This window comes from Delphinapterus leucas, chromosome 1 (assembly GCF_059928025.1).
Source record: "Delphinapterus leucas isolate spDelLeu-1000000601 "Yukka" chromosome 1, BTC_Dleu_Yukka2, whole genome shotgun sequence".
NCBI classification, from domain to species: Eukaryota; Metazoa; Chordata; class Mammalia; order Artiodactyla; family Monodontidae; genus Delphinapterus; species Delphinapterus leucas.
In genome coordinates this window covers 38,961,779-38,976,101 of record NC_143129.1, presented here as the reverse complement: position 1 = coordinate 38,976,101, position 14,323 = coordinate 38,961,779, and the positions used below count along the sequence as shown (strand labels likewise).

The following is a 14,323-nucleotide window of genomic DNA, read 5'->3' as shown; positions in this document are numbered from 1 at the left end:
GAGACCAACGCCCGGCTGCTACAGTAGTCCTCCCTTACCCGTGGGGGACACGTTCCAAGACCCGCAGTGGATGCTTGAAGCTGCAGATGGTGTTGAGCCCTGTATATGCTATGCTTTCTCCTAGAGTAATGGGTGGGTAGCTTATACAGCGAGGATGTGATAGGCAATGGGATGACTTATGTCCAGGGCAGGACAGAGTGCGGGGCGTGAGATTTCATCAGCTACTCAGAACGGCATGCAATTTAAAACTTGTGAGTTATTTATTTCTGGAATTTTTCATTTAATACTTTCAGGCTGTGGTTGACCACGGGTAACTAAAACCAAGGGTAACTAAAACCAAGGAAAGCAAAGCCGCGGATAAGCGGGGGACTACTGTATTTAGCTTAGACTATTCATTTCACCTCTTCCCTAGGAAGTGGTGGGCTCCACTAGGGAGCTTTTGAAACCATCTGCAAGGCTAATTTCAGAGAGTGAAATTTACTTCTGGGATCTCTAGCCAATCAGCAAAGAGGGATAGGCCTGTTCTCTGGTGAAGACCTTTGAGAACTTGGGGATTTACAATTTCTTGAGATGGGAAATCTCAGGACTAACACAAGAACAGGGAAAGTGATAGGATTATCAATGTCTAGACCAGCCCATTTACCCGGGAGAAGGTAGTTACAGTTGCTGCACAGGAAGTGGGGGAAAAAAGTTACTGTAGGGCTATAAGAGGGGACTTAATAGCAGCAGGAGCAGCTTCTATCCCGTTTTAGAAATTGCAGGAAGGGAAAAGGTTTGAAGAAATTATAGCTTCTTGTTTTCTGGGAAGCAAGTCTGAATCCTGTAAAAGATACTCAGGCACTGAGAGACTATTGTCGTTTATATACACGTAGCCATTAGATTCCCCATCATGGCCTTAAATTTTGAGTGGGGAAGACATAAGAGAGCGAGTTTCTTTTACAAAGATCAATCCAGATAATACCTACATTCCCCTAACAGCAGCTTGAGGATATACAGTAAATGTCTGCTGGGGATGCTGGCAGAGAGATATTGTCTAAATCCTTCCCTCTGCAGGGTCAGAAAGACTCTGAACATTTCCCACCCTGAGGTTAGGCCTAGCGCTTACAAGAGACCTTATGCGGGAAGATGGCCCACCCGACAGAGGGTGGGAAGTGGGCTTCAGACGAACCCAAAGCTAGAGGATGATGCTAGCAGTTAGTGTCCCGTGTTCTCGGCCCCCCATGATCACTCTCCTCTCAGAGGAGCCCATACCACTGCCTCTGCCTGTCTGTCCTGAAGCAAGGGAGCTCGGGCTGCCCACCAGTGAGAGGGCCTTAGGAAGGGAAGAGACGTTGGCCAGCAAGAACTACTGCCCTCCCAACACCTCCCAAGAAAGATGGGGGAGATTCCTTCTCCCAGGGCGAGGATAGGCCACTATCACAGTACCTGGGTCTGGATACGGTTCAGGCCCCGGAACCAGAGGATCTGGCCTCGGCGCAGCTCCATCTCTGCATGGTCAATCTCGTCCAGCCCCTCAGCATCCTTGGTGATCTCCTCTTTGGTGGTGCCATGCCCAGCCTCCTTTAGGAACTTCAGGGATTGCGTAGGTATTGTGGAGATGACCTGAGAACAGGTGCAGCAAAAGGGTAGACGCCAGAATCAGGGCGAGAAGAGCTGTCACTCAACTTTATGGGTCAGGCCCTTGGGTAGGTCACTCTTTGCCCTATAAACCTTCCCGCTGGGAAAGCAGTGGGAAAAGTGCCAACCCATTCAGGCAAGCGTTTGCCAAGTGCCTACCAGCTGTCAGGCCCTCAGGAAGATTTCCTGTATTTGCGGACGTACAAAGGAGAACTTATATTCTAGTATTTGACCAGCCATCTGCCTTGTTATATACTTCATTCTCTTCCTCCTGTCTCAGTTCTTTCTTTGCATTTTGCCATCTGTCTCTTAAAGGAAGTAGAACCATAATGCATGATACACACAGTAGGAAGAGACAGAGACAAGGACCTGGGAGAAAACAAGTCTGGAGACAGGATGGTCAAAATGTGTGTGCATGGGCAAGGGGAAAAGAAGGGTGTTGGAGGGGAATGACCCTCTTCTTAGTTACCATATGCTAAGTAATTCCTCTTTTATAAAACTATAGTGAGAGGATACTAAAAGTTTTCTTGGGCTTGGGGTGAGGAACTGGGTGGGATAGCCCATAGAAGGGACATATGAGTATTATCAGAAGACATGGAGCAGTAGGTTGGGGCTTGCAATTCAAAATAAATCAGTCTATAAGCTGTCAGTCAGTTCTCCTTTACAAATAAGACAAGGGCTCAGCTGGGAAAGGGGGACTGTGTGAGCAGTCCAACATGGAGTCAAGTGTTTGAAATAGAAAGAATGTCCACGTTCTGCTTTCAGATGTTAGAAGGAGCTGTTGTGATACAGAAGGAAGGCTGTTGTTACCTGGCATCAAGGCCACATGGCCACATGTGAGACTAGACCCAGGTGAGAGTTTCAAACAGTACGTGAAATAATCAAGCTCCACCCAAGTGTAGAAGTGCTTTAGGGACCCACTGGTAAATAAACTTCAGCAAACAGAGCAGGGTGGAAGGACTTGTGTTAAGAATGGGGATAGGGGTTAATCAGTGAGGCATCTAGGAGCTATGAAAGAAACAACTAGCAGGTCTATGGGGGAAAGCCTGCAGCCCTAGGGAGGGATCTTTGGGGCCAGTTAGAGCAAAGCCTCCATTACCCAGGTGGCTGGGCACCAATCAGTAGAGACCTGGGGTCTGCAAGCAGAGGTAAAGGCCAGGCCAGAGCTGAGGATGAGAGGGACTCGCAAAGTGGTGTTAGGGAAGGAATGAAACTCTTATCAAACCTGATTATATTATTATAATGTTAATAGCTAACATTTACTGAGTACTTACAGGGTACTAGGCATTGTTCTAAGTCATTTCTGTATTGAAACTGATTTGCTGATTGACAATGATTCACAATGATCCTGTTATCCGGAGTTGAGGAAACTGAGGCAGAGTTGCTAATAAACTTGCTCACTACGATGCAGCTTGTAAAAAGAAGAACCGGGATTCAAACCTAGACAGTCGGTTCCAAAGTCTGTGCTTTGAACCATACGCTGTACTGCTTCTCTAGAGACCTTGTGAGTCTGGATTTATCTTAGATGACAGTCAGGCACCCATCCTGGATAAGGCGATGGTGAGAAACAGAAGAGGCAAGGGAGCCCTACATTATGACAGCACAGCAGCTCACGGCCAGACTGCGGATTCATTGAAGACATATGCTTTGCAAACTCTTCTACTTCTAAGACCCTTAATTTTATTTTTAGCAAAATTCCATTGAAAATTTCCACTTCCATCTCAGAGAAGCTAAGGGATTTGTCTGTCTCCAGGCATGATTAGAGAAGAGATCAGAAGCCTCTGAAGTGGTGGGCACAGATCATTCTGCTTTGGGTTCCTACAAGATGGAAAGAACTTGAAAACCTGGTGGTAGAGAGAAGAGGGAAGAATATGAAGGCGAGGAGCTGGGCGTCTCCACAGCTGCTCGTTCCATCTCATCTAGGGGAGGGGGGTGTCTGCCGGCCATATGACTGCATGGGGAGGGTGTGCCCGTACTCACCTGGCCCCACAGCAATTCTCCAAAACCGATGAAGAGACACCAGAACCACTGGGACAGGGTGAGGTTCGTACAGCTGAAGGGTTTCCCCCCAAATTCCACAATGATAATCTAGAACAGAGAAAGAGGCAGCCCATCATTGGGAGGTAACAGGTAGCCAGCCCTCCAGTCAAGGCCATCAAAGCCACATCAGCCCCCTACCCCAGGATCCCTGTGGTGTGTACCCTGATCTGCTTGTTGGGGAAGGAGAAAGGAGAGATCCAGGTGGGGAGAAGGGAAGACAGACACAGTCTTTATAGAGCACTCTGATGGGGAGACAGATACAGTTACTATGAACATTAACGCAAAGGCTGGGGGAGCAAGGGGAGCTGGAGGCTTCTTGTGACTAAAGCCAGTAGGTGACAAAGAGAAGGCACAGTGATGGAGAAGAGGAATTTAGGAGCGGGGCAAATGAGAGTGAGGCAGGAGCTCTTTCGTTACAGGGCAGGCTCATGATCTCTTGTATTGGCAGATGTCTTAGTGTACCTCTGACTGGGGCAAGAAGGAAGGGGCTCAATCCTTTCACCACCAGGGCAGCCATGCCCTTGACCCCACTTCCCACAGAAGGAGCCCACCTCAGGTTTATCTGTCAACTACATATGGCAACATTCCATGTCTTCTCCTTTTCTCTGAATTGCGTACCATTTTCTACCATGAGCGCTTTCCAAACAAAGGGGCAAGGAGGGACAGGGAGAGATCCCATATAGCACTTGCATGCACATTTCAAGTATGCTGGCAGGAGGCATGGAAAGGGGTTAGAAGACAGTGATCTTCCTCCTGGTCACTATGTGAAATTGCTGTGTTTTAGAAAGATAAGGAAAGGATTCCACAAATTTTATTTTATTTGCTAACAACATGCTGCCTTGCACTGGAGCACTTGACACAGCAGGATCCAATTCTAGAGCAATGAGCAAACGGAAGCATTTGGGAACCCCAAAGTGTTCAACCCACAGCCTGAGTCCCCATCACTCCCTCACTCCTTTCCCCGGGCGCTCAGGGAATCCTGGCCCCCAGCTCCTGGCCTTTATCGTCCCAGACCTCCTATCCCAACTCCAGCTAGAATCCCACCTGGCTGATGAATGTGCCCAAGACCACAGAGCAGAAGATGAGGTTGCGGAAGATGCCCGAAAAGACATTCCTCTCTCCATGGATCTTGCGGGAGTTGATTTCATTGAAGAGCTGCATCAGCACGAAGGTGTTGAAAATAATGGTGTAGTGTTGGCTGGGTGGTGAATGCAGAGGTGCTCTCCTTCCACTATCAATGTCAAAGAACTTCTCACCTAGTTGGGAGAAGGGACGCATCGGAGGATAAGTATGCTCTCAAGGAGGGTTCAGGTTGAGGCAGAACACTTGAGTATGGCCTCACTCGTTGCTTATGACTGGTGTCCATTCTAACTGGTCAGTATCCGAACCACAACAGTCATCAAATATTTTCAGTGTTAGCTCTGGTCTCAACATCACTTTTTTTTTTTTAAAAATAAATTTTATTTCTTTCTTTCTTTCTTTCTGGCTGTGTTGGGTCTCTGTTGTTGTGCCTGGGCCTTCTCTAGTTGCGTTGAGCAGGGGCTACGCTTCATTGTGGTCTATGGGCTTCTCATTGTGGTGGCTTCTCTTGTTGCGGAGCACATGTTCTAGGCATGCGGGCTTCAGTAGTTGTGGCGCACGGGCTCAGTAGTTGTGGCTCGCGGGCTAAGAGCACAGGCTCAGTACTTGTGGCACGTGGGCTTAGTTGCTCTGCGGCATGTGGGATTTTCCCAGACCAGGGCTCGAACCCGTGTCCCCTGCATTGGCAGGTGGATTCTTAACCACTGTGCCGCCAAGGAAGCCCCCCCACTTTTTAAAAAAAAATTTTTTGGCTGTGCCATGTAACATGTGGGATCCTAGTTCCCCGACCAGGGATCGAACCTGTTCTCCCTGTAATAGAAGGCAGATTCTTACCCACTGGACCACCAGGGAAGTCCCTCAACATTTCTGACCCTGTTTCTCAGCTTGCTCCATCACTATTTGCCTTCTCGTAGTGCTGCATTGCGATAGAACTATGTGCACGAGAGTCTGGCAGACATAGGTCTGAATCTTCGTGCCACTATTTACTCAATATGTGACTTAAGCTTCAGTTTTATGATCTAAGAAAAAGGTAACATAAAGCCACCCTTTGGAGATTCTTTTTTTTTTTTATCATCTTTATTGGAGTATAATTGCTTTACAATGGTGTGTTAGTTTCTGCTTTATAACAAAGTGAATCAGTTATACATATACATATGTTCCCATATCTCTTCTCTCTTGCGTCTCCCTCCCTCCCACCCTCCCTATCCCACCCCTCCAGGTGGTCACAAAGCACCGAGCTGATCTCCCTGTGCTATGCGGCTGCTTCCCACTAGCTATCTACCTTACGTTTGGTAGTGTATATATGTCCATGCCACTCTCTCACTTCGTCCCAGCTTACCCTTCCCCCTCCACATATCCTCAAGTCCGTTCTCTAGTAGGTCTGCATCTTTACTCCTGTCTTACCCCTAGGTTCTTCATGAGATTTTTTCCCCCTTAGATTCCATATATATGTGTTAGCATAGAGTATTTATTTGTCTTTCTCTTTCTGACTTACTTCACTCTGTATGACAGACTCTAGGTCCATCCTCCTCACTACAAATAACTCACTTTCATATCTTTTTACAGAGATTCTTAAAAGGAGTAATAAAATGGCACAATGCACCACGTAGTGGGAACAGAGGATGCACTCAGTAAGCGAAGCTGCTATCATTCCCATCTTGTGCTCAGCTTGCTCCCTGCTACTTTCTTTCCTTGGGCTGCTCTCTGCCCCCATCTCCTTCTAGCACTCCAAATGCCGCCACCCACCCCCGCCTTGGCTCACCGGCAAAGACAAGGAAAAAGATGACAGTGAGCTGATAGACGGCGTGACCCAAGATGTTCTTCATCATAGTGCGTGAGATCAGAGGCTTATTTCGGCCATAGGGGCGACGCTTCAACAGCGAGTCTGTAGGAGGCTCTGTGGCCAGGGCCAATGAGGCAAAAGTGTCCATGATGAGATTAACCCACAACATCTGTACGGCTTTCAGCGGGGAATCCTGGTGGGAAGGAGAACCACTCCTTTCAGCTTTCCTTGGAGACCACCCCCCGCCTCACTCATCAGCCTCATCTTTGCCCTTGAAATGGCCTACCTCCTGATATCCACCATTTATTAGCTGAGTGACATTGAGAAACTTATTTAACCTCTTTGAGCCTTGGGTTCTTCACCTGTAAAATGGGGATAATACCTACTTTGCAAGGTTGTTTTTGAAGAACAGAGAAACTACATATAAGTGCTCATCACACTGGCTAACGTGTAAGTACTACATTAATGGTAGATAAATTATCATCCTCCCACATGAGCAGATGGAGACCTAGTAGAGCTATCCCTGCCCCAACACCCCTTCGGAAACTCTGGTCCTTACTCCTCAGTCGACATACTGTACCCCGCACCCCCTGTTCCTTAGCCCCAGCCTCATCCCTCCCATCTCAGCTCACCCCACATTCCCTTCACCTGGGTGATACAGGCTCCAGTGAAGGCCACGATCACAGCCACCACGTTGACAGTGAGCTGGAACTGTAGGAACTTGGAGATGCTATCGTAGACGTTTCGTCCCCACATCACTGCCTTCACGATGCTGGTGAAGTTGTCATCTGTTAGGATGATGTCAGAGGCCTCCTTTGCCACATCCGTGCCTGCAATACCCTGAGGTAAGAAGGGGAAGGAAAACAGTGAGGAACTGGACAAAATTCATGCACATTCTGAACTCATATCTTGACCTCCAAGGAGCTTCAGAACTCAGCATAAACACTAGAGGGCACACTAGCCACACAAATCCTACAGACTAAACCACCACATTTTGAGCGGTCTTCTCTCCCAAAGAAAATGAAGGGAAAATGTGTCACTGTCACTCTGCGGGAAAGGGGACTGGGCCATGATGCCACCACCTTACTCCTGAACTCAGACTGGAAATTACAGTTATCTCTGATATTCCTTTCTCCCGTCCCTCCTACCTCCCCATCTTAGAAAATAATTAGAAGATAGAGAAAAAGTCCTATCTGTTCTACCTCTAAATTTTAAAATTTCTTTTGCCACTGCCAATATTTAATTTAAATCCTTATCTCTCCCGCACCTTGAAGTTACTCTACATTTTTTCCCAGGAGGAATAGTCTGGCAGTACAGTTCAGATGTCCTGTCCTTATTCAAAATCCTGTCACTGGGGAACCACCAAAGGTTTCTAAATAGACAGATCAGTGGTTGAAAGCAGTGTTTTAGAAACAGTACACTTTCTAGCCTGGTAGTCAAAGCCCTCAACAAGTGAACTCTGGTTCATTTTCCAACCTGCTATATCTTTCTGCTCAAAACCTACTGCTTTATTCACAATTCCCTGAATCTCTCATTCACTTCTAGAGTCCAGTCTTCTACTTACACCCTTTTCTCCAAGCCTGGAACATCCTCTTTCCCCATCTATTTAAATCCTATCTGTCCTTAAGGTTCCATTCAATTAATTAAGCCCTGCTTGCTTGGCAAAGCTGTCCCTTACATCCCCAGCCTATTCTTCTTTTCCATGTCTTACAACCCCTATAACCTACAGAGGGGCTTGTTTGTGAATCTGACCTGCACTAGTAGATTATTTGTACCATTTACCTGGCAGTATTATTTTCCTATCCAGATCGCAACAAATGAATATCTGTTAGATAGACTATACAATTAAATTTCCCCATCAAAAAGTTCTCTAACACATCCACACAATGCTGTACCATGCACTGTAAAGAGAAAGGACGGAAAGAAAGAAAGAAAGAAAGAAATAGTATCTTTGTATATGTACTACTGCAGAATAATCTCTAAGTTAGGTTGTTAAATTAAAAGAAGCAAGGTGGAAAAAAGAGTATATAGTGTGTATATAGATAAATATAGATAAGTATCACTTATCTAAGAGAGTGGGATATAAATATACTACACATTTGATTGTATTTTAAAGGAGCAAACAGAAAGATAAACCAAAAATCAAAGAAGTAAGTTATCTGTGGGATTAAGAAGGAGGCAACAGCGTGGAGGTGATAGGGATAGAAGCTAGACTTCTATGAATAGACCTTGTTGGTATATTTTACTTTAGAATTATGTAACTACTTTATACAAGTATAAAACAAAATTAAGTTTAAAATAAGCAATCTCAAAAATGGAAGAAAAAAAACCCCATGATATAAACGAACTGGTATAACCAGTTGGTAGCACAACCATACCAAGGGAAAAGTTCCAAATGACGTTTTGAAAAACACAGTAACTTGATGTAAGTACATAGTAGGATATACCTACAGGATAAAAAGAACTATAAGAAAAATTTTTAACTGTTTTTAGTAAAGTAATTGTATTATTATTGCTGTTTTGAGACTATTACATATATTTTAGGATAAAGCAAATAATGATTATGTTAAACCATTAGGAATCAAACTTTTCAGCTTAAGCGATAAATATAAAATCAGGGAAGTAAAATAGGAAGTTAGAGTTCTAGAATTCTAAATTTGAATTGGAAATGCCAACATGAATTCATGAAGTATTTATCTTTAAAACAAAGAAACACAAAAACAAAAAGAGACATAAAAGACATATTTCCTAGCTTTGTCCACTGAAAAGTTCTAGAAACAATAATTTACTAAGAAGTAAGGAACATCCTGACATTCAGATTGTGTTCTCTAAATATCATTTCTCACTGAAATGAAGCAGAACTCCTTTGAGAAGAGGATGATTCTAGATCTAGGACAAGAAATATGCATGATGAATCTGGAACATCCTATCATGCAAGAGACCAAGAAGGATATTAAAGACAACTGAGGTTGTACCCAAAGGACTTAGCAGTGTTGAAGAGGTTAACGATGGGTCAGTATAAACATCAGAATAATAATAAGGGCAATGGATCAAAACATATCACATATACTTAAAACCATGAGCTCACAATGATATTTAAAAAAAACAGACAATTAACTTTTAGTAGTTTAGTAAATTTAAAAAGTGAACAATTCATTGGTCACCTTTGGAGGATCCTAAAAAGTCAACTCATTATTTTGAAAACTGGTAAATAAAGGGAAAAAAAAAATCAAGCATTTAACCTGTCTTTCATGTAGGAAGTGAACCTCACAGTAACCAAATAATCGACGAGGGCAAATTTCTTTTTACAAAAGTATTCAAGTTAATAAATAAAGAAAATCAGAACGTTGTCATTTTGCAACCCCTAATGAAAGATGGCATGTGGAATCTGATTGCTCATAGAACTAAGTACTAGTTTATAGGAAATACAAGGGCTGAAAGAACAGGTTAAAGGACACTATAGGGATACAATCAACAAAATCCCTGCCATGGGATATTCTATGTAGAAAACCACCTTATTCCTTCAAAACTAAGTAGCTAGAAAAAAAGATGGAAAGGGATTGTGCAGAAAAGAGTTACATAGCAGGCCTGAGACTGCTTTCTTGAGAAAGTTCTGTGTGCAAGGTTGGCCCTCGGCCAGCACCTGGAAACTTGGCTCTCAGTCAACAATTAACTGAAAATTAATCAGTGATTCACTGTGCCTAGACTGTGCCCAAACATATGGTTTCCACTGAAAACCTGCTTCCTTCTGGAAGTCTGGAATCTTAGCACGTGCTAGGCAGAAGGTGCCTATATGACCAACCCCAATAAAAACCTACGACACCAAGTCTCTGGTGGGTTTCTCTGGGCAGAAACGTCACATGTATTGTTGCATTTTCATTGCTGGGGGAAGAAGGTGCTCTTTGTGACCCCTCACGGGAGGAAGAGATCATAAGGGACCCTGCGTGTGGATTCCAGACTCTACCTGTGACTTTCTGCCTTACTAGATTCTTACTATACCAATGGACTAAATCTGAACCATGAGTGCAACTTCTGCTGAGTCCCCTGAGTCCTTCCAGTGAATGCACAAATGTAAAGGGTGGTCTTGGGGACCCCTGACGCATAGATCCTACAGGGTCAGTGGCTGCCGAACTTTAGGATGTGTCAGAATCACCCAGAGGGACTGTTAAAACATGGACCGCTGGGCCCCAACTCCAAGCTTTCTGATTCAGTAGATCTGGGGTGAGGCTTGAGAATCTGCATTTCTATAGGTTTCCAGGTAGAGTTGGAAGGAAGAGCACACTTCAGCAAATACTGTTACAGATGAATAGATTCAAGAAATATATCAACCAATTGCAATGTATGGATCTTGTTTGCATTCTGATTTAGACAAATAATCTATAAAAACAACATTTATGAAGCATTTGGGGAAATGTGAACACTGACTAGATATCTAATGATGGTAAAGAATCAATTTTGCTGTGAGACAATGGTACTATGATTCTTTTAGATATTTTATTGATACATATATATTTTCCAGAGACACATACTGGATGAAATGACATGATATCTTGGATATGCTTCAGAGTAATTCAGGTGTAGATGGGGAAATGTGTATGTGTGGGCCAAGACTGGCCAAGTGTTGATATTTGATGCTGGGTGACAGATACATGAGGATTCAATAAACTATTCTATTTTTGTATATTCTTGAAATTTCCTAGAGTAAAAACTTTTTAAATTTATCTTTTGGCTAAAGAGAGCACCCTAAAGACAGATTTCTTCTTGAATCTTCTTCCACTTCTTAAAAATCACCAACAGTTCAATGTGTATGGGAAGCTTACAATCGTAAGTTACTTGAGTGTGAGAATGTGCTTTGCAATCCGGGGACCTCTAAATGTCCCTGAGCATTAGAATCAATAAGTGTGCCTGTTCAGAAAATCCAAACACTTCTGGGACCCAGCTCAGATGCTACTGAATCAAGATAGCCGACTGTGGAACCTTGGAATATATGATTTTAAATGAACTTTCCAAGTGACTCTGATGCTCCGGGCCTCACAAGTGAAAAGCAGAGTGACGAACAGTGCTAACTATAGAGTGCACACTTTCCATATGGAATGTGAATTTTCCACAGTGTGCCTAGGCAGACAATATCATCGTGTCCATGGGCAAGTTTCAGTTGGTCTTGCTTTGCTGGGTAATGATACCTCATGATTTCCCTGCCTTCATACTTGATGGGTCCCTCATTATACATATTATCATTGGCCAGGTAGGGAGGCGAGATGGAGTTAGAGAAAGAGTACAAAGGGGGATGTGAAGGTATGGGAAGCAGCGGGTTACCAGAAGCCTGTCCCGGCTTCCCACTGGAGGAGGCAGCTTGCAGCAGAGAGACACACTGCGCTGAGCTGCTTACCATGGCAAAACCAACATCTGCTTTCTTCAGAGCCGGCCCATCATTTGTGCCATCCCCAGTGACAGCCACCACCTGCCGCTGTTCCCCAACAGTGCTGTCGATGATGCCTGGGAAAAACAGACACACTACAGTGACTTCCACATGTGCCATCTGAGGCCATTTCCCCACGAAAGGCAGCTTTTTGGTCTTCCTCTCCGGTCCCTGCCACCACCTCCCTTTCTATGCTCTTTCCTTCTTTTTCTCCCAATGCTGGAGGTTCTGTAGTGTCACCTGATGGCAGTAAATTGTTTCACGGGTAGCACTCTAAGCTAAGAATGTCTGACCTTGTCGAATATCCTGTCCGGTGCCCCAAGGCAGCTGTTATGTGGTAGAAAAAGCACTGGATGATTTGAAGGCAGAGACCCAGGGATTGAATGGTAACACTTCCACTTACCAGTTGGGCAATTTGGATAGGTTACTTGTTGTCTCAGCCTCAAACTTCCTTATTTGCAAAATGGGACTAGCTTAACCTGTACTGTCTAATTCACAGTGCTATCGACAAACAAGACAGGATAATGTTTAAAAACAACTTTATTATATTATATATCTTATACTCACCAGGGCCTCAGATGTTTGCTAAACTGTATGTTCTTCCCACGAGCGGGGAAGCTCTCCTAGGACCTCCCTACTCAGGACAGGAGAGTTGCTTTGGTTGATGGCTCTGATCTGTGCTCATCCCCGCCTGCCTTCCTCTATCCTAGGTACCTCCTCAGGAACCAGCCTCACCTTTCACCAGTGTGTGCTTGTCAGTGGGGGAGGATCGCGCCAGCACCCGGAGCTTAGGCCAGATCTTGTCCAGCTTTTCTTGCTCTACCTGCCAACACCAGACCACACCTGGGTCAGTCAAGCTCAGAACAGCCATCTGGGAAAATCTTACTTCTTTACCCACGCTGAGCTTCTGGGAGAGCTGGTATTCCATGGGCCCCGGGGGAGTGTTATCCTGGCCTCCAGTGGAGGGGAAGCAGCCAACTCAGGCTCCAGGGCAGATTCACGGATGGTGACCATTCAGGCCCTGCTTGTCTTCTTTTTCCTGCCAATTCCCTACCAATTCCGTATTTCTTTTTTTTTTTTTTGCGGTACGCGGGCCTCTCACCGTTGTGGCCTCTCCCGTTGCGGAGCACAGGCTCCGGACGCGCAGGCTCAGCGGCCATGGCTCACGGGCCCAGCCGCTCCGCGGCATGTGGGATCTTCCCGGACCGGGGCACGAACCCGTGTCCCCTGCATCGGCAGGCGGACTGTCAACCAGTGCGCCACCAGGGAAGCCCCAATTCCGTATTTCTTAGACCCTTGACAGAGGTGGGCCAGGGTTAGCTGTTGGCTCAGGTGGCTAAAGTAGTGCTTCTGAGGTCTTAGGTTCAATATCTACATTGACCTAATGTAGCTCTGGCCTGCTCCACACCCAGACCATGTCCTCTTACCAACCTTTGCCACTGTCAGTCACAAGGCAGTGACATAGGAGGGGTGAGGTAGAAGGAACTCAGTACAAAATCATCCCACAATTGAAAAAAATGGAAAGACATGAAAGGTTAGTGACACTGTCTCAAAAGATGGCTTGTGAATGAAGATAGTGAGAAGAAAAGAAATCCAGTTTCACTGTCTGAACAGCTTTGGTAAAAGGGACATCTCACTATGAATAGATTTCAGTTTAAAAACCACCCACTTCCTCCCACCTGTCCCAGATGCCTTACACGTGAACCAGCCCTCGCCTAATAAAGGAGGCCCTGATTCCTCCCACCCAAGACCCACCTCGCCCTTCTCGTTTCGGATGAGTCGGTTGAATTCTTTGCCCTCCAAGCACAGAAAGTCATCCCCAGGTGTCACAATGCCACATTTGGTGGCGATGGCCCGGGCTGTGTTGATGTTGTCACCTGTCACCATTCTGACAGTAATACCAGCTCGTTTGCATTTGGCAATAGCTTCTGGCACCTGTGGAGAGTGAGGCAAGAGGAATGGAGGAGGTGGGGGTGGTGAGGCCTGGTAAGCTGTTCCTGTTCAGTTGTCCCTTCATTGTGGACAGTGGAGAGGCACCCTGGAAGCAGAACCATGGGGCGTGGGCTAAGTCTGGTCATTTTTATATCGCTTGGTGCCACCTCGCTTCTGTCCTATCCATGATACTCACATTTGAATTTGCCTTATTGTGTCATGAGTTGAAGGGGAAATTTGCTTCAGGAGTCGGGTGTAAAAGCTTACTCTCCCACTTACAATCTAGATTTCTTAGCAGGGCATGCCTGGCCTTTTGAGATTTTGCCACTGCCTTCCTTTCTAGCAGAAGTTTTAACCGCCTTCCACCCCCCTGGCACATACTCCAACAATATCAATTCTTTTAAGTTTCCCAAATGCATGACACACTGTCATGCCTCTGGGTCTTGATGGTT

General features: G+C 45.3%; 1 protein-coding gene across 4 annotated transcripts in view; it reads right to left on the bottom strand.

Moving 5' to 3' along the window:
* Window positions 1-14,323, bottom strand: part of ATP2B4 (ATPase plasma membrane Ca2+ transporting 4) — a 93,264-nt gene that overhangs the window by 11,493 nt on the left and 67,448 nt on the right. For all 4 annotated transcript variants that reach the window (XM_022593727.3, XM_089908223.1, XM_022593730.3 and 1 more), the window contains 8 exons: window positions 13,695-13,874; window positions 12,675-12,762; window positions 11,910-12,016; window positions 7,169-7,360; window positions 6,500-6,713; window positions 4,702-4,913; window positions 3,598-3,705; window positions 1,426-1,602 (listed from right to left, as the gene is read on the bottom strand). In XM_022593727.3, coding sequence (XP_022449435.1) covers window positions 1,426-1,602; window positions 3,598-3,705; window positions 4,702-4,913; window positions 6,500-6,713; window positions 7,169-7,360; window positions 11,910-12,016; window positions 12,675-12,762; window positions 13,695-13,874 — 1,278 coding nt within the window. The remainder of the gene's footprint in view (window positions 1-1,425; window positions 1,603-3,597; window positions 3,706-4,701; window positions 4,914-6,499; window positions 6,714-7,168; window positions 7,361-11,909; window positions 12,017-12,674; window positions 12,763-13,694; window positions 13,875-14,323) is intronic.